General features: G+C 35.9%; 1 protein-coding gene across 1 annotated transcript in view; it reads left to right on the top strand.

Annotated features, from left to right (window-relative positions):
• The window catches only part of BLTP1 (bridge-like lipid transfer protein family member 1), a gene marked incomplete at both ends in the record, with an annotated part of 100,945 nt that overhangs the window by 58,386 nt on the left and 15,594 nt on the right, over positions 1 to 26,965 (top strand). Inside the window, 23 exons of the mRNA XM_079534613.1 lie at positions 68 to 771; positions 976 to 1,215; positions 1,649 to 1,742; positions 3,249 to 3,299; positions 5,952 to 6,158; positions 6,288 to 6,526; positions 7,091 to 7,335; positions 7,997 to 8,102; positions 10,943 to 11,040; positions 11,337 to 11,522; positions 11,999 to 12,167; positions 12,721 to 12,932; positions 14,931 to 15,129; positions 15,693 to 15,752; positions 16,726 to 16,952; positions 17,470 to 17,670; positions 17,872 to 18,002; positions 19,209 to 19,332; positions 20,311 to 20,420; positions 22,457 to 22,547; positions 23,077 to 23,139; positions 24,697 to 24,941; positions 25,753 to 25,968. Of these exons, the coding sequence (XP_079390739.1) occupies positions 68 to 771; positions 976 to 1,215; positions 1,649 to 1,742; positions 3,249 to 3,299; positions 5,952 to 6,158; positions 6,288 to 6,526; positions 7,091 to 7,335; positions 7,997 to 8,102; positions 10,943 to 11,040; positions 11,337 to 11,522; positions 11,999 to 12,167; positions 12,721 to 12,932; positions 14,931 to 15,129; positions 15,693 to 15,752; positions 16,726 to 16,952; positions 17,470 to 17,670; positions 17,872 to 18,002; positions 19,209 to 19,332; positions 20,311 to 20,420; positions 22,457 to 22,547; positions 23,077 to 23,139; positions 24,697 to 24,941; positions 25,753 to 25,968 (4,218 nt within the window). The remainder of the gene's footprint in view (positions 1 to 67; positions 772 to 975; positions 1,216 to 1,648; positions 1,743 to 3,248; positions 3,300 to 5,951; positions 6,159 to 6,287; positions 6,527 to 7,090; positions 7,336 to 7,996; positions 8,103 to 10,942; positions 11,041 to 11,336; positions 11,523 to 11,998; positions 12,168 to 12,720; positions 12,933 to 14,930; positions 15,130 to 15,692; positions 15,753 to 16,725; positions 16,953 to 17,469; positions 17,671 to 17,871; positions 18,003 to 19,208; positions 19,333 to 20,310; positions 20,421 to 22,456; positions 22,548 to 23,076; positions 23,140 to 24,696; positions 24,942 to 25,752; positions 25,969 to 26,965) is intronic.

The raw sequence follows: 26,965 nt of genomic DNA, 5'->3' as shown, positions 1-26,965 counted from the left end.
AGATGTATTTGACTCTATGCCAGTTATAGAGAGAAATAAAATGTAACTTGTATGTTTTCTTTCCTAGACAAGGAGCTGTCAACCTTCCTCCTCTTGAATTCAAACCAGCTTTGATGTTGGAAACTTTCAGTATTAGTGCAGTTGTAATGGAGAAATCCATGTGCACACCTCATCACTCTGCCAACGCCCTTTCTTTTCATGACTTGAATAAACGCTATTATAATACTTTTCACTGTAACTTCACAATATCTTGCCAGTCCATAAGCCAGCACGTAGATATGGCACTGGTTCGTCTTATTCATCAGTTCAGTACAATGGTTGATGACATCAAAGCCACGCAAACAGACATCAAACTTAGCAGATACACAGCTGGTTCCGCCTCTCCAACACCTACTTTCAAAACCCGAAAACACAGAGACTTCCGCTCCTCTGATTTTAGCCGGAGCTCTCGAGGAAGTCTTAATGGAGGTAACAGAGTGAACAACACTAAGAACAAACGAGCAAACAACGAGAACAATAAGAAGGAGTCTAGAAACAAGAATTCCCTGGGCAGGTCAGAAAGAAGAACTTCTAAGGTGTCCAGGAAAGGCTCAAAAGATGTGGTTGACATGACTATTCATATGGATGACTCTGACTCTATTACTGTGTCAGAACAGAGTGAACCTTCTGCTGAGTGTTGGCAAAATATGTATAAACTATTGAACTTCTATTCACTCATTTCTGATCCAACTGGGATTTTAGAAAAGTCTTCTGAAACCTTTGGGCCAACAGGTAAACCAGTTTTACTATTGTCCCTGTTTTGTCTAGGATTTGGTTTGGGTGCCAATTTTATTAAAATGGAATAAGTGGGGCTCAGATGATTTGTCTAAAAATGTACAAGACATATCCTTGGTTCCAAACACAAAAGTTTATACATCAGATACACTAAGGATTTCTTCTAAAATATCCTCAAGTAACTCAGTAGTATTTTTGTAGGTGTTCGAAGCCCAACTGAACCTGCTTGCAGAGTGGTGTTTGAGAATGAACAGGATAATGGCAGAGATGTGCAGAGGAAGCGCAGTCTGGTGACTTCGGAGCCACAGCACGTGACTCTCATAGTATTTGGGATAGGCATGGTGAATCGAACCCACCTGGAGGCAGATATTGGTGGTCTGACAATGGAATCGGAGCTGAAGAGAATCCATGGCAGTTTCACTTTGAAAGAAAAAATGAAAGGTGTGATAAGCTAAATTGTACACTGTAATTAATTCCAGTAGTGGCTTTACATTGCATGTGTATGTGCATACCTATACCAATGTATATGTATTTGTAGTATGTTTTATTTACAAATGGATGTACGTAGTGACTGAGTGAGGGTAATAAAAGAACGGTTTTTAGAAGAACATATTGAATGCTACTGAGATGTTTAAAAGGAAGCACGATTTCCATAAAATGACTTATGAGAAAAAATTCTTTCAGGAGATAAAGCTACTGCTTTCATTTTCGAAAGTCTTTTTTTTGGTCAAAGTTTAAATGTGATGTATCATACTGTGATTACTGAAACTGTAATCTATTAATTACGTTGTTGCTTCTATGTTTTTGAAAGTAGTAGGCTTACCTGGAAGTATTAGAAGGAATGATGTGTGTTAAGTGCTGTTTTTTCTTAAAGATGTACTGCATCAAAAGATGACCGAGACATGTGCCACTGCTCACATAGGAGGTGTCAATATCGTCCTGCTGGAGGGAATTACCCCAAATATTCAGTAAGTATGATGCCTGATGATGTAAAATGTCTCAAGCAACATTGTGTAGTAGCAGTATCAGTTTCGTGACATTAATGTCATGTAGCTTATGGAGAAAGCCTTGATAATGTGATTCTAGGTAGAATCCATGAAGTTACAGTCTGATGGTGACTGTGCAGCTGTTGCAGAACTTGGCCCGAGTTTGACTCCTGAAGCTAATTGTGTGTTCCTGCTGACTGGAGGCTTTTCTATGAAAGGCACATCTTTGAATGAGCTAAGGATTACGGTGTGCAGATGGTTTCAGTGTAGGGCCCTCAATTATGTAAGTTTTAGTTAGAGTTCTGTGAACAAAATACTCCTGTTTCTTTCTATTTGGAATGGCAGGTGTTAGTGAGTTCTGAACTGATTGCAGGATCGCAGTGTAAACGGGTGACCTTACTGAAAAATTGTAGGGAACAGATCCTCTCGTATAAATAAATAAATCATACAATCAGACCTTTCTGCACCAGTTTTATTTGATGTGATATACTCATGGAAACAATATTACATACTATTTAATGTTTCTATTATGCTTCTAATTGTTTTTGGAAACTTGTAGATTCCACTAAATAATACAAGATTTTATCTGTAATATTTAACTTACTAATGCTGATTTTTCCTATTTGAGATCTGTATCGTTACTGTAATAGAAATCTTCCTGAGCTTCCCTATTGCATGATTCCTTTGTTATTTTTACCATTCTGATATTCATTCCCTGTTCTTTATATAATTGACACAATTTAAAAAAGGAAAGAAAGAAAATCATATTTTGTGCATGAACATCTTGAATGACATTCTCAACATCCACATTTATTTATTTTTTTATTTATTTATTTACCGGGTTCACAGACTCAGGAAAGGCATGCATTATTTTTCTTTGTTTCCAGCTGAAAGTTGTTGAGTTGCAAAACAACAGTTAATGTACAACTCTTTGTAACAGAACACCCTCATGCAGTTTGAATGTTAGCTGAGTAACCCTCAGTATGTGATCTGGTTTTAAAATATTAATAATTTTGTGGAAAAGGAGATAAATAACTTGACTTGAGTCACTCTTTCTTTTTTCCTTTTATTTATTTATTCCTGCTTAGTTTGGAAAATACTATGAAGGACTTCAAATGGATAGAATTTTACTGATATTCACAGCTAAACTGTGCCTGATAAACGTATTTCAGAAGGATAAATAGAAGTTCTGATCTGACAGACATGCAATGTTTCTGAAGATGGCTGAGGTTTTTCGTGTCTTTTTTATGCCATAACGTCACAGAACTTTAATATAGAAGTGGTGGAAAAAGGGGGAAAATGTTGACTAAATCTTTTGGAAAAAAACAAGAAATAACTAACAAACCCCAAACCTCAAAGTTATTAACTTTGAAAGTAAATGTCATATTGTGGGTTACAAATAATTAACTGACTAATTTTGCATGACTGTTTATTCTTTATTTGCTTTGTTTTTGTTTTTCTTGCTTTCTCTTCAATCTTCATCTATAGACTGGAGGATTTTCCTACATCTCCTACAAGCACAGCCAAACAAGAGTTTCTGTATGTCATATTATTATGTTTAATAGTCTTGCAACTAACTGTTATATAGCTAACGGCTGCATTCGTTGTGTGTGATTGTGTAGGAAGATGTTGCTTGAATACGTTTCAGTTTAACATCTAATAATAGCTAGGTAAGGTTTTAATGTGGCCTGCAAGTATGTGTCCAAAAACCCCAACTTGTATGTTCTCTTTTAACAGTCTAGTTTTAGGGGCAGTTATTACATTATATTGTCAATACTGTAATGCTAGAGTGGTTTCACTGATTTAAGTTCATTAGAAGTGCTTCTGTGCTTGTTTTAATGAGTGAAAATAATGCTGATAAATGCAGAGGACAGAAACGATAGATAGTTTTTAATTGGATAAGAAACTGCTGTGCTTGCTGTGGTGGTACCTGTTGTGATCTGAGTATGAGGAGGACCATTTCTTTTTTTTTTGTCTTTATTTACTTCAGTGCTGGGTTACTAGCTTTGCTGACAAGGGTGTACTAACATAGAATGTTTGCATTAAAACTCTGCTTGTGCATCTGCTACTCATGAAGGTGAACCCTTTCAGGTCTCTTAGTTCCCTTTGTGTGGAAGTAGTTTCTCATTTGGTGGCCATATAGCTATTTCTGTAGTGGGACAGAGAGTTTGTTCAAGACTCAGTTGGGAGAACTGTCATTTTTGGAATTGGCATTAGAAGACAGAGTTACTTCTGAATGAGTTACATTGATGTAACTTATTTTGACAGTACTCAATCAGTCCTGTTATAGATGCATGCTTGCACACTGCGAAACTGCAGACACACAGTGTGCAGTGATTACTCAGAATAAGTGTATAGCCACCCAGTTGTTCTGACTTCTACTTTCATAGAAGTCATGGAAGTAGGCTTTCTGTAGACCAGACAAATGACAGTGAAATTCATTAGTTACATAAAATATGCAAATATATAAGCAGAGATGCACTGTTAATCTTGTTTGGTACTTGGGAGGTCCACACTGAGAATATTATTTCCAATCTAATTCTTCCATGAAAGCTGTATTTGTGCATTTATTTTTTTTTTAAATTAAGGAATTGCTTCAAGTTGTATGAATTAGTGTGTGCTCAGGTTTGATTATAAACTCAAACAGACTTCAACTCCAACTGAATTTGCTTTTAAAGCAAGTCTAGATTAAGATTATATTATGTCTATATGGTACACACCAGGAAGAGATTTTACAACTTCCCTTGAGTGTTATTCTTGTCCATCAAGCCCTGACTTCCTCAACAGTCAATATAGTAGTATTTTGCATTATTGAAGGAAGAATAATATATTTTTTGATTGGCCTCGTAGTAGATCAGTCAGAAAGCTTAGCTGGTGGAGCTGAGCAGAAAACATGGAAACATCAACAGAGAAATAATCACAGAATCATAGAATGGCTTAGGTTGGAAGGGATCTTAAAGATCATCTAGTTCTGTTCTCCGTGCCATGTGGAGTCAAATCTGCCCTTTTCTTATGTAGTATGTGTCTGTATAAATGTTTTCTTCTTGAAAATACTTGCAAATAGAGATTTGTTTCCTTCTTCATACTGAGCTTCTACTCAAAAATTTTAATCTGTAACTGCTTTAGGTCTCTTGTAGCCCTAGTATGAGTGTGAAAATCTGAAAGTGTTTCTGGAATCCACTGTAGATAGGCCTGTGATTGTGCAGTAGTGCTGTGGACTTGTTTGTTATAAGTAGAGGGATGATGGTGTCTTGTTTCTACACCTGAAGATGTTTTAGGCCAACCACTGTTTAACGTAATGTGTTAGAGCCTCACAGAATAAGTGAATAAGAATACTTAGGGAGTAATAGTTTTTGCACGTTTTAGTTGATGAACTGAATATTCCAAACTATTTGTCTTTCACTCTGAGGCTGTAATACTCTTTGCTGGCTACATAATAAATTCTCCCTGGGTAACCCACCAGTAATTAACCTGAAATTAGAAACATAAATGTGTTACCCCTTGCATCCTTTTTAACAGGAGCTTAGTGAATTCTGATATGCCAAAATTTCATTCTGCAATCTACAACTGTCATCTTTGTGCATTTCTGTTTTTATCTTATATAACCATTGTGAATGATATCCTTATCAAATTAATATAAATTAATATAAAAATATGTTTTGGCTCATATTAGTACAAATTACCAAGTCTAATAAACGTCAGTATTAATTGATTAACCAATTTATTACTTTCTATGTATTCATTGCTTAGCAAGTATTCCTTCCATGGACCTTTTTGGATGCTGAAATCAGATTTCACTAAGTCATCTTATGAAAAGGATGATTCAAGTATATTCCTGAGAAGGAATTGAAATGGAAGGCTCTTGTTTATGTGCGTGAAAATTTGTCTCTGGATGTGCAGCCTGGTGTGTGTAAATTCAAATGATCTTAGATTATGCCAGAATAACAGTGTAACAGGTATTGGTATTTTTGCAATGCATGCCTTGTGGGTTTCTTAAATATTAGCATAGTTGTCTGTGGCATGTAGTGCATCTGTGTGTGTAAATGAACAAAACATTAATGTGTATGTAGTTTATAAACAAAGACTTATCTGAATACTAGGAAATTAAGCTAATCCTTAAAACTCGTTTTAACATAAAGCTTTAATTATTTTGAAAGATTTGCAAATAATTCCTATCTCACTTTCTGTTAGAACTGTAGTGAAATGCAGTATTGCCAAATCCCAAGCCTTGTATAGTGCCCAGAGAGGGCTGAAAACAAACAATGCTGCTGTGGTCAAAGTTGGAGCCATCAGCATAAACATTCCACAGCACCCTGCCACGCTTCACAGCATGATGGTGCGCAGTTCTCACCAGCTCTCGAAGCAGATTTCAGATCTCATCAGGCAGCCATCAACGGCGTAAGTGTTTGTGTGGCACATCAGCATGCCACTGACCGAATGCCATCCATTTATGGCATGGTGCTACTTTAAGCATATGAGAGTGCATTGCGTTAGAATGGTCTTTTCTTATCTTCATTGTGTATGTAGCTCTCAGCCCACAAAAGAAGATGTTGCAACTCCTTTGCCCTCTGAAAAGACTCCAACAAGTATTAATCAAACACCTGTTGAAACAAATGAATTTCCACAGCTGCCAGAAGGCTTAGAAAAGAAGCCTATAGTTCTTAAATTCAGTGCCATGATAGATGGTATAGCTATTGGAGCAGCACTCTTGCCCTCCCTGAAGGCGGAATATAAGATGGGAAGAATGCGGAGTCATGGGATGACAGGTAAGAATTCTCTGAAACTTTAAACTTTATGGCTTTTAGTTTGGTCTTGTCAGAAAAAAAAACAAGAGGACTGGATATTTCTCTCAGTCACCGTGAGAGGTTTGACTGTTGCTCTTGGCTTTTTTTTTTAATCTGAATTTCAATCAGATAGGGCCATAAAGAGTATTTATGCTTTTATTACATTATTGCCAAACGCAGAATACAAAAATAGACTGAGAAATATATACATTGATAGGTACAGCTTTCTCCCACTATTAAAATCAGTTTATACTTGATTAATTGAATTTTGATTGCTAAGGCTACTCAGGAATACTCTTATAAGATCTCAGTGCTGGTGAGCTAGTTTGACCCTCTGCTTCATCAACTAATAAAGTTGTCTTTGTTTTCTTTAAGAATTAAGATAATTCAAATTCATGTGGGTGGATATATATAGCTCTATAGACATACGCCTTTCAACATTTTAAGATTTTTTTTTTTTAATTCTAAAAGTGTTCTTAAACTTAAGCATAAATACGGGTGTTTTTTTTTTTCCAGCTGATATTTTTCCCCATTTTCCTTTAACAGGTGCCCAGACAAGATTTAATTTCGAGCTTCCGAGTCATAGATTGCGCTTCACATCAAAAGTCTCTGCCACTGATATGTCAACCATTCCTCCTTCTGCAAGTCTCAACCTTCCTCCTGTCACTATGTCAGGCAAATATATCATGGAAGAACACGATACTTACTCAGACCAAATATGGAGCATAGATGAACTGCCTGCTAAACAAGGCTATTATTTACAAGGGAACTACTTACGTTGTGTGGCTGAAGTAGGTGCTGAAAACAAGAGGCATCTTTGATAACTGTTCTTTTGTATTTCTGTTCGTGCATCTTCATCTTAGCTTAATTATCTGCTTTCTGCAGAACTCTCAAGTTTAGAAGTTGTTCCAAATGTAACATCGGTAATTGCATGAAATAGAAACTGAACGTTCTCAGTGTTTAGTTTGATGAGCAGCCAACTATGTTTGAAAGATCTTGAATATGTTATTTTGTGTAAACAATTAAGGGAGATGTACATAAACTTTCCTTTTGTTTTTCTTTTTTGGAATGAATATTTCTAATCAGTCAAGTTAAGTAAAAGCATATCATGCTCATTACTCAGGAGTCATTTAAAACTGATAGCTTATGCTTCTGTATCAGATAATTGCCAGACATTTTGCAAAAATGCGTATTTTTTAAAATTTAAAAATACATGTTTGAATGATAAGGAAGCTGCATAGGTGTCAGGAGCAGCTAAATGCGACTTCAGCAAATCATTTAGAGTTTTATTCGTGTGTCACAAATTATATTTGCATACCAGTTTCCACACAGTTGGTTTTTTTATGTCAAGAATGATTAGTCGTAAGAGTTAAAAATATATTGTTTTAAAAACATAGGTATGACAACTGTTCTAAAGTTGTGCTTTTTTTTTTTTTTTTTTAATTCCTGTAGGTTGGCTCCTTTGAACATAATCTCACAACTGATCTCTTGAATCATTTAGTGTTTGTACAAAAAGTGTTCATGAAGGAAGTAAATGAAGTCATACAGAAAGTTTCAGGTAAGGAGAAGCACTTAAAACGAACTTCTATTAAACTTTTTTTGATGGCAACATTATGTAGTTCTCTGAATTTAATTCAAACACCATATTTTGTGCCTAACACTGCAAGGAAGGAAGCAACAGAGTTTGAGTTTGAGGTAAGAACAGAGACTCTGGAAAATCTTGCAGCTGTTCCAGAGAATGTTTTACAGGGAAACATGATCGTTTTGACATGTTAATCCAAAGCTGCAAAATATTGGTGTTGTCCCATTTCAGTGTGCAAGGGAAATATCTGTGTTTATCTGTTTAGGAACAATCAGAGTTACAAAGCATTTATTTTCTAACAAACTAACGGACAGAAGGTTTTTTTTTTTAGTTATAGGTGAATCAGAATATAGGTGAATCAGAATTTGCACATCATTTAATAATAGGTCCAATCACTTCCAGCTCTTCCTGTTAGAGACTTCATTTTCTCAGTCTGAAAGAGAATCAGAACTCTTTACTGATACAGGACTACTCTGGAGTAGAAAGTATGAACTGGAAATTTTGTTTTACAAATTAGTTGTCCTTTGGTAGCTTAAAAAAATACACAGTACTTACTGTGGGTATTATACAATAAAGGAGGAGGTGAATAGAAGAGCAAAGAAGTAAACTATAGAAATGTTTTCGTGTTCTTTATGTCAAAATAAGAATTGGTAGATGAGACAAATGAATATTAAAAAAGGAAAGCAATAACTAATATAAGTAATAACTAATATGTAAAATATATATACTGTTAATTAATAAATAATAAAAATAAATAGGCAAAATAACCGTGAGAAATAAAGGAAATACAATTTTTATTAGTTAAGGTTTTAAAGGCAGAAAGATGTAGGAGAAAGAAATGTTACTGATTAACAAACATGAATACACACTCAAGTGGGTGGAATTTCAAGTAGTTGGATTTTTAATATGTTTCTGGTTATCTGAAAAGGCTATTATAGAAATAAAGTGACTGCATAGTGGAAAAATTCATTAGTAATTGGAAACACTGGAAAAGTAACTTAGCAAGTGGTGTATAAGTGAAAGGAGTGTTTGTGTGTGTGTTTACACATTCAAAGACACACGTAAATATACATAATACAGCTTTGCAGGTCCAGATACACTTCAAAGATGCAGTGAAGGAAACTGAACATATCTGAATTGCTGAATGGGAGGAAGAAACAAGTTTTATACCACCTTATGTTTGTTCGAGGCAAAATACGTCAGCATTGTATAGTAAGAGAACACTTGGGGAAAGAACAAAACTTTAACAGCTATCATTATTCTTTTTTTTTTTTTTTTTTTTTTTTTGAAAGAGCATTAAGCAGCAAAATAGGAAAGGTATATTATATACATTATATCTTTTATAGCATTTCACAGTTTCGTATATTCAGTCTCTTCTCTGTTTTTATGTGAGAGATTTATTACCATTTGCTGGTTCTTTGCTTTTTCAGACCATAAATTTGGGAGTAGTAGCCTGCTGTTGTTTTGGATGTGACTGCTGCCTTCTGTACTGTGCTAATTCAGCAGCAGTGTGGTCAGGCACGAGCACTCCAGACCTGGGGCCTGGGTGCTGAATGTGAAGCAGTGGGGAAAAAAAAAGACAGCTTTGTCCTTTGGACTTATAACAAAGTAATTTACATGGCTTGAGCTTCCCAATTAGTCTAGTAGACTGAAGTGGATTTCCTAAATATGGTTTCTGTTCCACTAAAATACCAATAGCTAGTTTTTACACAAGGATAAACAATGTAAGGTGGAGTTTCACAGATCACAATCTAATTAATGAACAGAGCACTGTAAAAACAGTTTTTAATATCTATGTGGATAACATATGGAATATGTGGAATATATGGAAAAATAGTAACTCCTCTTGCTTCTCGGAGCCCTCAGGTTCCTACTGTAGCTTTGCGTGACCATATTTAAGAATATTTAAGGGTGGTTAAAAAAGCAGAATTGTAGAATGGTTTGGTTTTGAAGGGACCTTTATGTTCATCTAGTTCCACCACCCTGCTATAGGCAGGGACATCTCCTTCTAGACCAGGTTGCTCAAAGCCCATTCAGCATGGCCACGAATGCTTCCAGGGAGGAGGCATTCACAGCCTCACTACAGAGAGGAAAGACACTCAGATAAATATTGGGTGATAAAAACTTACTGTATATAACATTTAAAAAATCCATGATTTAACTACCAGCTCTTACCACCAAATAACTAATTAGAAGAGTTGGCATTTTTCAAGAGAATTAATGGCCTTAGCCTTTCCCAGTAACAACTTGTTCCTATAAACTAGGATGGAATGCAGATAAGATCTCAAGGGGTAGCTAAGACAGGATTGCTGCTTGAACTTAGGGATGTATAACTTGGCATGAAATGTGCCAGGATGAGGAATTAATTGCTAAATTAAATTGCCAGAGAATACCTTCTTCTCCATTACTGAAAGATATTGATATGATTTCAATGCCTCTTTCTATGCATGGTATTTGGTTGGCATTTACTCTGTACTATCAAGTAATAAGAAAATATATTTTTTTTTCCTGCACTAATATATTTTGAAAATGAGATTTTCAAGTTGCCTAGCAGGCTTCGAGTCCTCCTGCAGAAAGTCTGATGAGGAAGGATCATATCTCTTTGTCTCCATTTCTAGTAGGGAACTATTAGCTACATTTGACAAGCTGAACCTATACTTGTGTATGTCATGTCTTCAACCTATATCTGTTTTTATAAAACTTTAGCAAATTACTGATAGAAATGAGGCTTAATTCGATGTCACTTTCTTAAAACCTATTTGTTTTACAATGTTTTCTGTGTTAAAAATCTGAATGTGTATATTTATTGTGTATAGGAGGTGAGCAGCCAATACCTCTTTGGAATGAACATGATGGCACAAGTGATGGAGAAAAACCAAAAATTCTTCTATACTCGTTGAGCCTACAGTTTAAGGTAACCTTATAATGATAAAACAATGGCTCTAGATGCTATTAGTGGTGGAATAGTTTGGTTTACACCTGAAAGCTAACTGAATCAAGAATACTCTGCATGAAGAATCTTGAATTTGCTTCCAGTAATCTTATAGTTTATTGAGGTTTCACTGTGAAAAATCATTATGCCTTTTTTTTTTTTCTTTTCTTCTTTTTTTAGATGCAAGGTGAAAAAGATTTTTTATTTTATTCTCCCCACCTCTCTTACTGCCTTGGAGGCACACTTTAATTTCCTCCTTTATTTTCCTTATTTATTAGGGAATTCAAGTGACGGCTACAACACCCTCGATGCGAGCTGTAAGATTTGAAACTGGATTGATAGAACTTGAACTCTCAAACAGACTTCAAACCAAAGCAATGCCTGGAAGTAGCAGCTACCTCAAACTGTTTGGGAAATGCCAGGTGGATTTAAATCTGGCACTAGGACAGATTGTTAAACATCAGGTTGGTGTTCATCATCTATCCATATGCTGCTGAGACTTAGTAGAGCATGATTTAGAAATGCAGAACTGAGGCAACTGATGGCTTTGTTTTCTTTCTTTGTTCTGATAAAATGATGGAGTAGGTATCACCTGGAATAACTAATTCTATGGTACAGAAATATTTTCTGTTGCCTAGAAACAAATACAAGTTTTAGAATCTAGACATGGTATCAAAATAGATAATCTGAATAGTTATTTTATTTAACAGTAAACTTATTTTACAATAAATAAGAAAAATAACACTGTGATTAGAAACTAATGGGAGGAAATTGATTATCCTCAAAGAAGATTTGGATCAAAGAAGAAAAGGGGAAAGGAGAGATCTTTACTTCATGTTGTAATTCTACATTTTGTCAAATAGACTAACTTATTTCTCCTCCTCCCTGACCTCCTCCCTGCTATGAACTTCTCCTGCTCTCCGTTTCTGAACATTCTAAGGTTTATGAAGAAGCTGGCTCAGACTTTCATCAGGTTGCCTATTTTAAGACAAGAATTGGATTAAGAAATGCTCTCCGAGAAGAAATCAGTGGCTCATCGGATAGAGAAGCTGTACTTATTACTTTGAACAGACCAATTGTTTTTGCTCAGCCTGTGGCCTTTGATAGAGGTATGGAAGAGACAATTGCTGCAAAATTTCTTTTCGTAGAGATCTAGCTATTTCTTACTTTCAGTGTTTTTTTTTTTTCACAAACAGGCTTGCATATTCAAGATTCAGTTTATTTCATGCCAAACAAAAATGTTTAATGAAATATCCTAGCTATTTATAGGAGATCTGCTGCTTGCAAATAGATTAAAAAGTCCTCATGTCAAAAATTTGATTTAGTGAGATGATTAGTTCTCAGGCAGTTTGCAGGAATATGCTTTTGTATGTCTTTCTGAAGCTGAGAATAGCATTGTTTTCTATATTTTAGTGCAGTAACCAGCTTTGCTGGTCTTGTTCTTTGCACCATGAACCTCTTAAGTACATCCTGAGTATGTATATGTGTGTATGTGCACTCACGCCCATTGCTAAGCATTCACAGCATAAACATAATGGAGAAACAGTACAAGTAGAAAAAACAAAACAAAACAAACAGATGTGCTTTTTTTTCTTTTTCTTTTTCTTTTTTTTTTTTTTGTATGAGTTCATTTCAACCAAGCATTCTGGTTTCTTCCTAAAGCTGTGCTATTTTGGCTGAATTACAAGGCTGCATATGACAACTGGAATGAGCAGAGAATGGCTTTGCATAAAGATATTCATATGGCCACAAAAGAAGTAGTAGACATGCTGCCTGGAATCCAGCAAACCTCTGCACAGGCTTTTGGGACTCTATTTCTTCAGCTGACTGTAAATGACTTAGGAATTTGCCTACCCATCACAAACACACCTCAGGTAAGCAAAGTATCTGAAGCAGCGTGGCTGTTGAGTCTGTTGAAATACCCATTTTTATGTGGTATATGGCTTTTATGTACATAAATGTAATTTTTTTGTTACACCGATGAAAAAGTTGTAGCATGTTGATAATTGCAGTAGTGATGGCGTTCATGATGGAAATGGCGTTCTAACTTATGGCAAGACAAAGTTATGCATGCTTCAGCTGGTCCCTCTGTTTTGGGGAAATGTACTGGATTCTCATTTATGCCATATGCCTTTTAAAAGTCCATGGAAATGTTCATGTGACTCATATTTCCTTGAAAACTTGCATCAGAAATTTCAATTAATATTTTTCATATAATTAAAAATAGAAAGCCTTTTTAAAATACGCAAACGAACTATTGTTTAATCAAAATGAGGAATGACAGTATGAATTACTACTTGATTTGTGTTTTTCAAGCAGTTATTTTCATTTAAGAATTCAGATGGGGTTATAGAAAGAGATGTAACTATAGTAACTATAGTCGCTGGCATGAAGTATATCGTAGGGCAGGGAGATTCTAATATGATGTACATGACAATGTATTGTTTCGTGCGCTGTTAACTCATTCTGTAAGGGAATGTACGTTGCATTACGCTTCTGGTATTCCTTCCTGTCTTTAAGTTTAATGAGAAACGGCTCAGTGGAGCATCTGAAGGGTCGTGCTTTGTGGCCCCACTGCAGTCCTTTCACAGGTTGTGCGGGTTTCTGAGTTTCTGGGCAACCAGTAGAGCATGTTGCAGGACATTTCCTCAGTTCTGAAAGCAAATCTGAATCCTGATTCTTTCTTCAGATAAATAGGAAGGCAGCTAAATCAGTGGCCCTCACTTTCTTGGGAGTATGAAGCTTTATTCTCAGTTACAGAGCAATTCTTTGTAATCTGTATTCCTTTTGTTCATCCTGCCTTAGAAATAACTGCAGTTGTGTCTGTCTCTTCATATGTAAAAGTATGATCAGCACCTCTTAATTACGAAATAGAAAACACTACATTGCCTGTTGACAGCAGTTCAAAAAATAAAATACACATAACAGTGGAGCGTTATAAGGATAAATAGTGCAATGTAGCTTCAAGAGAAAACCCTGAATTCAGAGACTGTTCCAATGTTGAATAGAGAATATTCTGAAAGGGAAATAATTCCAGAACAGAAATGACTCATTTTAATGATGTAGAAAGGAATAGTCATAATACATTGAAATATACAGGAGTAATGAGGCAATAACCAAGAACTCATAATGACATAATATTCTGATACTTAATCTTGTATCTGGCAGCTGCAGACAAAGCAGACAGTATTTTATGCTTTTATGTTATTAAAAAAAAAAGTAAATTCTTTTTAAAAAAAAAATCTGGTTAATAAAGCTGTATATAAAACAGTATGCTTGCAATAAATATGTTGTATGAAAAGAAGTATAGCTTTAGAAGAGGGAGTATGTGGGCTTTTTTTTTTTTTTGCCATTGAACAAAATGAGAGACTAACATATACAGAGAGCTGGAAATTAATCAGACAATTTGTGTATTCAATGCTCTACACCACTGTAGATAACAAAATAAACACCAAAAAATCTTGCAAGTCTAGAAGCTGCTTTTCATCATCATTTGATCAACCTACAGCCTTTTTTTTTTTTTTTTTTTTTTTTTTTTACAGACTAAAGCCCTGAAATTTTGTTCTGTGCTTAGGAAGTAACAAAATGGTTCACAGTACTTGAGTATCTAGTCCATGATGAAATGTAGATTTTCTTTCCCTTTCCAGATGAGGTCAACTTCCATTGCCCTAATGTGATTGCAGTGTTTGCTAGAAAACAGCAATTCAAGACGTTATATGAACAGATGTGGTACTTTTGAAACTTTGTGCAGGGAAAGGAAAATACAAAAAGATATGAGAAAGGGATCAGTTTTGTGATAGGAAAAGATAAACATTAAGTGTGTAGTCAATATTTGCAATTTTGAGTGAATTCTCTCTGATATTATTTTCCAGTCTAACCATACAGCTGATCTTGACACTGGCTCTGCTTTAGTCCTGACCATTGAGAGCACATTAATCACCGCCTGCTCCTCGGAATCTTTAGTTAGCAAAGGTCACTTCAAAAACTTCTGTATCCGCTTTGCTGATGGCTTTGAGACAAGTTGGGATGACTGGAAACCAGAAATAAGAGGAGATCTAGTCATGAATGCATGTAAGTAAGATTTCATACCGCACAATAGAATTGCAGATATAAATCTCTATTTACCATTTGTTGCTCCTTTTTAAACTACTGAGCTTTCTCCACAAAGAAAAACCTTTGGCTTTTTGAAAGCAAAATAATGTGAATCTAAACGGTCATATTACTGTTAGAACATGTTGCTTTCCCTTATTAAGGGACACTGTCTTACTGTAAGAATTAATTTGATGTTTTGTCTGATAAATGTTGGAAGAATTAGATATATTGCTTTTGTATGATGTCATAAGGTCCCAGAAAATTTTCAGTGTTTTAATACAGATGATTTTCATTTATATCAGACTGAAGGTTCTAGAATTCATGTGAAATTTCAGGTTGATATGAACTTGGATGTTACCTTGTAAATTCAACCTTAACAAATATGAACGAAGGAATTCAATGGGAATTAAAACTAAAAATCCAGTCCACTATGCTTAAGCCTTGATTATGGAGCACAAGAGACTTGAGGGGGAACTTGGAAAGGCTGGTCTAAAGCAGCTTCCAAACTGTGTGCGTAACCTACTCGTGTGCTTTATATGCAGGTGTTGTGCCAGATGGTACATATGAAGTATGTTCTAGGACAACAGGACAAGCTGCAGCAGGTAATATTCTTTTTAATAATTACATTCAGATATAAATAAAGAATTCATAAAACAGAAAAATTAAATGCTTTGATAACTGTGTTGTAATTTAATTGGTGTGGGTTTTTCTGCGTGTATCAGTTTGTTCCTTGATTGGAGAATAGTTCATAGTAACAGCTGTGTTGTCTTAGCGCTTCCTGAGACAGTTCCTGTTGTTCCCATGCTTTCTCCTCCCAGCCACACCTGCTGAGTTCTGACATGCTTCAAAACTAAGTAACACTGTTTATCGTAGTCATTATACCTGCAGTTTGGTGGTTCTCATCTATCTGCCCAAACGTTGCATCTGTAGTGTCCCTTATACCCATAGTTTTGCTCACAATGGTTCCTCATTTGTTTTTCTGTGTTGAGGAGACTTAGGAATAAAATACATGCTGCATTTAATAAAAATGTATCTTGGGTGGAATTCTCAATGGAGAGAAATAGGCTGAATTCATTTAGAAGGAAAAAAAATACATTCTGTAGTTCTGCTTTTCACAAGTACTGGATTTTGGTAATACAAAGTATGGCACTCATTAGAAAAATCCTGGGAGGACACGGTATTCAGATGACACGCTATACCTATATCATCCTCTGGCCTCACTGTTCAAGGACTTGACACTTTGAAAAGAAAAAAAAAAAAAAAGGGGGGGGTGGGGTGGTATTAAAAAAGTCAGCATTCTTTTCATGCAGGCGAACATCCTTTAGACTTCCTGCTATTAGAAATCCTGCTTTCGCTGTTATCTTTGAAGAGTATTTATTTTCATTAGATTTGTCTGCATACATAATTTTTTGAAGAAATAATAACTTAGTAGCTGCAAAGTTGTAGCAACAAGCTGCGGGATAGATTTTCCTCAAAGTTCTTCCCAAGTGGGCAGTAAAGACATTTCTTCATAACTGATAAATGCTGTCTAATCTAACTGGATAAACATTCCTTTTTTTCTTTTAATAAATTCAGAAAGTAGTAGTGCTGGAACCTGGACACTCAATGTGTTATGGAAGATGTGTGGTATTGATGTTCATATGGATCCAAACATTGGGAAAAGACTGAATGCTTTAGGCAACACCCTCACAACGCTGACAGGAGAAGAAGATATTGATGATATTGCTGACCTCAACTCTGTAAACATAGCTGACTTGTCAGATGAGGATGAAGTTGACACTATGTCTCCGACTGTACATGCAGTAAGTTAATCAACCAAAATAAGTACTGTTGTCAAGCTCATTGCAATCAAAGTTTTCAGTCAGAAGGAAAGGTCTTAGTCTTGAGTTTTTTGAGTTCAACTTGCTAGTCTCATAGCTTGTATGATTCATTTTCAAACAAACAAACAAAAATCTGTTAGTTTTCTAATGCCATATTAAAAACACAAGACACAAGAAGTCACAGATCATATTTCCACTGGTGTTATCTAGAATTTGAATTTGGAAACATGGAGATACGATAACTAACTTCAGGTGCTTGAACTGGAAAAGCTGTAGCTATGTGTATGTTTTCTTACATTTTCTTATAAGTGTATAGAGTATATTACTAACATAAACAAATGAAAGAAACTTTTTCTGGTACTTCTACCTAATAATCTGTTAATCTTATTTTTCAATTTCACATAGAACTATTTTAATAGGTATTCTATCGTAAATGTCTCTTGCCTGCCACCGGTGAAGATTTCATCTCAGAACACTAATGTTCCTGTTTGTTGTTTAGAAATCAGGTGGAGGTTCATTTTGTGGAGATGCACGCAAGCTAACATTTGGGCAGCGGATTGTAAATCACCTGCTGGGTTTGAGTCCCACAAACCAACGATACTCTGTTCCTGTAGAATTTCTGTTGGGGTCAGCGAGCTGTGGTTCTCTTCAGTCTAGCAGATCACATATGAAAGCAGGCAGATCCTGCTCATGGGGACATGTATGTAGTAGCTAAATTGTGTCTAACTGAATGATGGGCTTTGGATCACTGGAAGAATTCCAATCGGCTGCCTTTTGAGTTGAAAGTGATTCTTTTGCATGCTCTAGTCCAAATTTTAAGGTGTAAAATTCACTTTTTTTGTTAAATCCTATTCATGTCCAGTTTCTGACGAGGGCGTTGATATGTCTTTATTTTAAATAGGAAATTGTTGATCACCGGCGGCAGGGAGCTTCTAGCATTCAAACTGGAGAACAGCGAGGAAGAAAATTTGTGAAACGTTTAGTTGATATCAGAGAACTCAATGAGCAAGCTAAAGTTATTGATGACTTAAAGTAAGTTGGATTTTGCTTTAACTCGCACAAAGTTTGGGGATAACAGACTGCAGCTGACTTCTTTCTTTCCCTTCCTTATCATATAACTTGCAGCACTGTGATGGTCAAAAGGGAATTGCTGTTTGGTTTTTTTGGTTTTGTTGTTGTTGTTGTTGTTGTTGTTTTAATAATAAAAGAGGGAGAAAAAAAAGACTTTTCTGATTCTCCATGAAGAAACAAAAAGCAAATATCTTATCAGTTTTCTCACATTCTTTCCCAAGCATCAAATTAATCTCTTTGGCTCTCCATTACAATGGCAATCATTATCAATTTCTTGCTGATCCAAAATTTTAATTCCCACTTGACTTATTATTATGGTGACTACTTTAACGAAGTAGTAAACTTAGTCTTGTTCACTGGAAGAATAAATTGACTCTTTTTGCATCTTGTACGTGGTATTTTAAAATAAATCTCACATGATGAACTTCACAGAACATTGAAAGAATGGTTTAAAATTTCAGAAATTTCATCTTTGAACTTTATTATTTTTTCACAAATATGGTTTGTTGGACTTTTGGTTTTGCTTTTTTTTTTCCCTCACCTACAGTAGACTAAGAGTTATTTATGCATCAGTCATGGAGAGGAATATAGAGGTTGGTGATTAGGTGTTAATAACAGAGTGGAGACACTTGTATTGGAATAAAATTACTGTCAGTGTTAACAGGCCAATTGTATCTGAACTTTGGATTTTAAGCTAAATATTCTTTAATGTGGGTTCCACAATCAAAATATGCTTTGGGTCTATTCTCACTGTACAAGAAGTAGAGTACACTATGATTCTTTCAAAATAGCAGGTACTTTAAGGAGTTGTTTAAGTTATTTAGTGATGTGTATTCTCTACATGAGTTAGCCCTGTGTTAATACTGTTGTTTGGTGTCTTCTTGCATACTAGTTTGTTCTGCGTTCTCTATGTGCTTTGCTAGTAGATTTGGACTCTAAAACCTTAAAATCAAAGAGTCCTCTTTAAGGAAAAAACACCCACCTAGAAGTTGCAATATGAAAAAAGGATAAATCTTCTGAAGCTATATTTGGTGCTCATAAAACTCCTGGGGAATATCCCATTTTTTTTTTTTCAGTAAAAGCAGAACATCAGTGCAACACTGCTTTTGAGACAGTGGAAATAGTGCTATCTCTTTCTAAGATAACTCAGCTGTAATTTATCTCCAGAAAATTAGGTGCGAGTGAAGGAACTATAAATCAAGAAATTCAGCGCTATCAGCAACTGGAGTCGGTGGCTGTGAATGATATCCGCCGAGATGTTCGAAAAAAGCTACGTCGATCCAGTATGAGGGTGAGCAGTATCAAGTTACTTTTAAACATGGTTGCACTTGCATGGTGTATTTCTTTTCTGGTTGTTAGTTAAAACAGTGAAAATGCTTTTTTTTTTTTTAAGAAAAGGAAGGTACAGAATAAGAAAGACTAAGAATATCAAGTGGTTTAGGTAACCCCTTAGTTATAATAACAGTGATAGAAAAACTGAAATTTCGTAGATGCTATAATGTAGATGTATTTATTTTCACATTCACAAGATCAGAAATACGTGTCAGAAAATGTGTGTATGAGGATGTAGTTCATTCTTTGTGGAGGATTTTATAATGATTCTTAACTGGACTGAAGAATGCCAGATGCCAGCATGTTAACTGCCTGGGCGAGCAATAGATACCCACTGTATTTCTTTACATTTGTCATATGTATTCTCTATAATTTTGTTCTCTGTATACATAAACTGCGTGTTTCCAAAAGTAACTGAAGTAAAAATAAAAACAAGCTACTAAAGAGAGAGCAGAAGAAACTGGACACACACACACACACACACAAGTCTTGCAGCTAATCCATAAGCATATGGCTGTTATCCCAGAACCTGATAATAAAACTGACAAAACGTTATTTTCAGTGTGCACTAGTGCATGAGCTTCAAGTACAATGCTTCATTCATGAGGAAGTAAAATATTACTATTGTGTGCAGCTCTGTCTTCTAGCTCATTTTCCTCTGTTGTAATAGTGAAATGTAGGAAGGATATGTTTCAGAGTGTTTGGATTATTAGCTTTTAGCAACAGGACACTACAAATTCCAGCAAGTGTGAATGTTTATCCAGAGGTAAAGATGAAGGTGCTGGCAAATGCTGATAAAGAGATGCATTTTCATTCCTGTAGTACATAAGTATCATTTTTTTTACCGGCTTATCTGTTTGAAGCAAGACTTCAGCTTTCCTAAGTTTCTTTCTCTCTATAGCCTCAGTGTTGTATTTAAATATTCTTTTTGGTTTAGGCTGCTTCCTTGAAAGACAAATGGGGTCTCAGCTACAAACCTAGCTACAGCCGATCAAAGAGTATTTCAGCATCAGGAAGACCACCTCTGAAGAGAATGGACAGAACAAGGTAAATGGTGATGGTAACAACAGCATATGTAAAGAAGGAAACACTGGACTTGGGCTGTTACGCTTCTTCTTAGACATCTAAGTAATGCCCACTATTTATTTAACAGCTACAAAAAGCACAGTAACACTATTTGATAGAGCAAATTCTCAGCTCCAAAGCACTACTTTTCAACACAGTCACTATCATTAACTATGCATTAGAGCCTGCATACTGCACTCATTAAAGAAGAAAAAAAAAAAAAAAAGTGCACCAGTGGAGGTGACCCCACTGTTCAACAGTTGCTATGATGGCATCAGATTTTGCCCATGCAGTCCATCTTTCATTGGCCCAAACAGATGGAAGTCAGAAGGCGCAACTGCAGACGGTAGGGTGGATGTGGTAGGACAGTCCAGCCAAGACTGACAATGTGCTCCATGGTCTTCAAACTTGTATGGGGCCTGGCATTCATGTGTTTCAAGAGAAAGGTTGTCTTCTTCTCTGGCCTGACTCTGGAAGTTTGAGACTTAAGTTTAGTCAGTGTTGCAATGTAGCAGTCAGTGTTGATGGTTTGTCTGGATTCTGGGAAATCTGGAAGGATCACCTCTTTCCTATCCCAAAAGTCAGTGTACATCGCTTTACCTGCTGAGGGATGCATCAAAACTTTTTCTTCAGTTAGGAAATCACGTTGCCACTCCATGGACTGCTGTTTTGACTCTGACTCATAGTGCTGACACCATGTCTTGTCATCTGTAATGATGTGATCAAGGAAACTGTCACATTCAGGCTTGTATTGGTTCATTAAGCCCTGACAAACTTAAATATAGTATTCTTTCTGTTCCCGTGTTAGCATTCGTGGGAACGACCTAGTGCAAACTTCACTGTACTCCAATGTTGCCACTATCATTTGCATTGTATTCAAGCCAATACTTAGCTCCATACACAGTTCCTTGGTCGTTATCCCAATTTGTGTAGGTGAGCTGACTAAGACACTCTTCATTTAGTGGTATGACAGATGTGCGTGGCTATCCAGAACATGGTGTGTCTTTTACATCGCGTCTCCTGAAGTGCACCACCCACCTCTTCACTGTGCTCGCATCCATTGCCTGGTCTCCGTAAACCATGGGTATCTCATGTGGCTTGCTTGGGCCTCACTGAGTGAAAAGGAGTAGCCTAGGGCTACATCTGCAAAAGTTGCTCCAAAAGTAATGCCTCCTAATTATTTCCACAGAAATTACAGCTGATACAAAGAGCACAGTAACACCGTTTGTTAGAGCAAAAGCTCAGCTACAAAACACTTTTTTTTTCAGCACACCATCATTAGCTATGCATTTTTACCAGCAATGAACATAAGCCTGCATACCATGCTTGTAACAGTCTGCATCAGAGGAGGTGATCCACTCACTGTGCTCATATCTACTGCTTGGTCTCTGTAAACACTCAGCAGGCATAGATGAATGTCATTAGGGTACTGTTTTATCCCTGTGGACAAATTCAGTGACGCACTTTTGCTTCACACATGCTTTCATAATCATTTTGGAAGATGGACATATCTATGCCAAAAAGTAATTTTTTGTCTTTTATCAAACTTCTGTTTTTGGTAGACCTAGTAGCATGTCAAGTGAGAAATTTTTTTCTTACACACACAAAAACTCCAGGATTTTTATAGAATCCTGCTTTTAAGACATACAAGAAACTTGCATAAAAGGATAATAGGCATAGTGTAAATTGTTTTGATTTCTAATTGTCTCTCAGTCATCTGCTTCTGAAAAGGGCTGCATGTTGGCTTAAGGTAGAAGAATTTAAATAAATAAAGCAAATAATGTTTAGTGATAGACTACTGGATGAGTAATGTGCAACTTCCTTCTCTTCTCCCCTTGATTTTCCTTTCCGTGTACTCTAAGTGCCCCTGTTACGATCCAATACTTGCATACGTATCAAAATCTTAAGTACTGACTGCACGTATGTATTAAATTCTATTTGTGTAGTTAAATATTTGTATGAACACAAAATCATGTAATAAAACTAAATAAGTTGTTATGTGGTGTTTTTGTTTATAGTTCTCGACTAGGAGACAGTGAAGATCTCCCAGATATCCGGTTAGATGCTGCATCTCCTGGGCCAAGAGTAACTTTCAACATACAGGATTCTGTAAGAATTACTTTATATTCTTTAGCATCTTATGTCCCATACCATTTGGTCACAAGTTCACAAGATGGGTTTGCCTAGGCAGACCTGAGTTGCTGACAGGTTTCATTTGTGTAACTCAAATTATTGATGTTTGGAACACAGGTTTGTTCTGACATAAGATAGATATTTTTTGAGTTCCTAACATAGAAATTAATTGAGGTTTTAGAATTTATTAGAATTATTTTGGTGTGTTGTTTTCTTTTTTTTTTTTTTTTTTTTTTTAGGCTCAATAATATAGTTCTTTTGATGTGTGCAAAAATCACAAACATCATCTTGTCTGTATACACCATTAGACTTTTAGAAATGGACATTAGTAAGTTTGCTGTAGCCCTATGGATCTATCATTTTGTGTGTTTGAAACTGGTTTGTGTTTGTGTTTTTTTTTTAGTCATTGTGTTTTGTCGTTTTAAAAATGTTCCTGTTGTTTTTTTCAAGTTGAGGTTACTGTAATTGTTTTAATTTTAATTTTTCTTTTTCATTTCTAATTAAGTTGAATAAAACGGTTTTGGGGATTGCACAACAATCCAGCTGTCCAGGGGAAGGGTATTTTCAGGTATTTCTCAGAAGAAACAGTCTTTGCCAGATAACTAATTCTTCTCTCAGGGAGCTGCTTTTCACTATTCCATCTCTTTAGCATGCAGCTAAACAGAATGTATGTAAAACCTAAAAATATTTAAATTGGAATATGTAAAGTAAACTGAAGAATGTGATAAACTGTTAATGAACTCCCCAGGTATGTTTTTCTGTAGTCCTAAAACTAAGTTTTAAGTAGCCTTTTAAAAATTATTTACTGGAAGTTTGTTCATATCCTTGTGAAGTCTGATCAAGGCTGGTGTGAAGTGACCTAACTTTGGATTTAAGAATGTGCTTTAAGAAGAGGACATCAGTGTGTGCAGTTGTCCTCATCTGTTATGTTTTGTTCCAAGATTATAGGTGTCAACATCAGTATGAAGTAATTGCTGGATAGGAGGATGTCTGCTTATTCTTCCTGTTGAAAATCCTATATTTAATGCAGAGAGATGTTTTTGAACAAACGTATCTTTCAAAACCTAGTACGCAGGCAATTTTTAAAAAATGCTTTAAAAAAAAAGAAGTAAACATGTTGAAGGGTAATAGCAAAGATTTGGTTAGTTTGTTTTAGTCTTTTAAATTATTTATTTTAAATAAACATACACACACCACCATGCACAAAAAAAAAAAGTCAAATCTAGTTATAGTAACATACCCTTTCTACTTTCCAACTCACCTCACCCTTCTGGGAATAAATCCTTATTTCTGAGGGGGAAATGAAACAAAAATATGTTTTGTACATTTAAATATCTTCATTATCTTGCCTTTGTTTTTTTTCTGTTTCATAAAAGCAGTAGGCTATATAAAATACAAAATATGTACATACATGTATGTGTGTATATATACAAAAGCCCAGTTAGGTTTTGTTGGTGTAGCAAAATTTTATCACATACTTCAAACTCTTAGTTTTTGAACGTTCCTCCCACTCCATCCCCCTGCATTCTTATGATGCCAGTTCTTAATTTCAGCACAGATCTCGTTGTAGTTTGCAGTTCTTGCAGTGTGCTGTATGGGAGAAATCAGTGGCCCTTTTCAGAAATGCAGCCTGGAGTTTATTTCATGTTTAGTCGCTTGTCCAACATGTTGTCCGAGGTCTCAGCCTAGAATTGCAAAACAAGACTGTACATTCTGTGTTAGCATTCTGCATGCACACCTCATTAATGCTTCTGGCTACTTCACCCCTTTACAAGGTTCATGACGATTTTTGCTTTTGCTCTTTTCTCTCAAAATATTTTAAAACTTGTATGAAATATTTCCGTTCCTTCTGATTGAATTAATTGATCAGAGCATGATAAATCTTTAGCTAACAGATTGAGCTCAATCAACAGGTAATGGCAAGTGTCTCCATACCAACCTTTCACTTCTTTCTTTTTCATAATCCACCTTGTGATTTCTGTACCTCATATGGCTGTATTATGAAGAGCTTGGGACTGCAAGTTTCTCATAACACTCTTGATCTTTTTTTTCCAGAGCTATCTAATGATTCTTGATTGAAATATATCTATCTATTTAATATGTATTTTTTTCTTTTTACAATCAGTTTCCAGAGGAGACAGAAATGGACCTTTTGTCTGTAATTATTGATGGTCCCTCCCATTACTCATCTCCTAGTGAAGGCTCATGCTCAGTATTTGGTTCACCTAAAACTCCAGCAGTCTTCTCACCTGGCATTCCCTTCCAGCCTGAAGAAGGACGTCGGGACGACAGCTTATCATCAAGCAGTGAAGACTCCGAGAAGGAAGATGATCACGAACGAGAGCGAACGTATTTTTATAGGAAACCACCGTAAGTAATAGTCCCAAGAAACAAGACAAAAATAAAGAAAGTGCATTTGAAATATTGATTTTAAGTCTACAAATATTGTTTTGGAGAAATAGAATATGAGGAGGATAGAAAACTATTAGAGAGCGTCCAAAGAGAAGCTATGAAGATGGGGAAGGACAAGACATGCGAGTGGCTAAGGGGAGGCCTCATGGCGGCCTCACAGGGAGTGGAGGGGCAGCACTGACTTCTGCTTTCTGGTGACAGCAACAGGGCCCAGGGCAAAGGTTCTTCACCAGAGGGTTGTGGGCATAGAACAGGCTCCCCAGGGCAGTGGTCATGGCCTCAACCCTGCCAGAGTTCAAGTAGCATTCAGACAGTGGTTTTGAATTTGGGTGATCCTGCATGGAGTCTGGATGATCCTTGTAGGTCCCTTCCAACTTGGGACATTCGGTGATTCTGTGAAAATCTGTTACTGGTGAAAGATTGAATTTCTCCTTAAGCATTTATGTGGAAGAGTCAGGAATTGTGTTCATGAAAAGGTCATCGTTAGGGAAGGAGGAGTTCTGAACAGAAAAGGTAGCTGCTTTTTATAAAGATGTAGCTCTTAGAAATTTCAGGGCTGAGAACAGAATAAAATCTAAAGTGAGATGTTTTGAGGCACAGCATAGGTTTTAGTGGGAACAGATGACAGATGTTAAAATTTGGCATAACTTTGTCTTTTCCAGGATTATATACATCCACAGAGTGGATTTATTAATGTCTAAGAATCTCTCCTACCGTCTGTTCAATTAAATGCTGTGCAATTATCTAACCTATTATTATGTTGGTGCAGGAGTACATCTCGCAAGAAAGCAACAGGCTTTGCTGCTGTCCACCAACTCTTCACTGAGCGCTGGCCAACAACACCTACAAACAGAAGTATGACTGGTACAACCACTGAGAGAAATATTGACTTTGAACTTGATATCAGGGTTGAAATCGATTGTGGAAAATGTGTACTGCACCCCACAACACTTCAGCAAGAACACGATGACATTAGTTTAAGAAGGTAAGAGATGTGTTATGCAATTGCTTTATGGAGAACAAAGTCAGCATATGCCTCTCTTCTGTTTATTATTTTATTTCTTTTTAAATCATATTTTATCTTCTGTAGGATTTCAAAATGCATGGATTCTTTTTTATTTCTGCCTTCAAAGAAATACCATGACAACTTAACAAATCAACCCAATGATTTGACTAATGCTGGACTACTGTAGTATTTCCTTATTATTCTGCATGCTGCTATTGTTTCCTGAGTGTAAAAGCATATTAACATTCTCATGTTGCTTTGCTTAGTTAAGTGGATTATTTGTTTTACCATCTAAACTGATGTGGGAGCTTTGCTTCTGATCTTCATGATTTTAAATTTTCCTGCTACTTTTCATTTGTATATGGCTGAGTATTGAGTGGCAGCATTACATTTCTTTCATAGGATATTAACTTCGGCAGGATATTAGCAGTATCATGAATTTTAAGAAATTCGTTACTTGTCGGCATAATTAACTCATAACAACATGGTATTAAGAAATTAATTTATGTGTTTTAATTCTGAGAAATAGAGCCAACTGAGAAATTATTTTTTTCACTGAGAGGTATGCATCAGAGGTTAGCAATTAGAAAGCAGGTTGGTGTTTTTCCTCCCACAACATTTTTTTTCCTACGGTACACAAGGAAAAATAATCTCTTATGAATTTATATGAAGACAGGTTTTACAGCAGAAATGTAGAATTGGTAAGCATGCCCTCTACATCAAGAGCTGTTCTTAGATAATGCTGGGTATTATAGGTGAAGTTAACGATAAGTGTAAAGAGCATTGGATGTCTTTTCTCTAATTTATTTGAAAATTTTCTCCATTTTAACAATTTTGTAGATTGTATTGCTTGAAATAATTGTATAATAAAAACGGTAAAAAGAGCGGGCAGACAGAAGAGTAGAGATCACAGAAATTAAAGAAGGAAGCAGATGTTGATAGGCTTCCTTATATAATTGATGCTACACATTTGCTT

This window comes from Tetrao urogallus (genome assembly GCF_951394365.1).
Source record: "Tetrao urogallus genome assembly, chromosome: 4".
NCBI lineage: Eukaryota > Metazoa > Chordata > Aves > Galliformes > Phasianidae > Tetrao > Tetrao urogallus.
The sequence above is the reverse complement of the archived record's forward strand: the minus strand, read 5'-3'. Positions and strand labels throughout refer to the sequence as shown.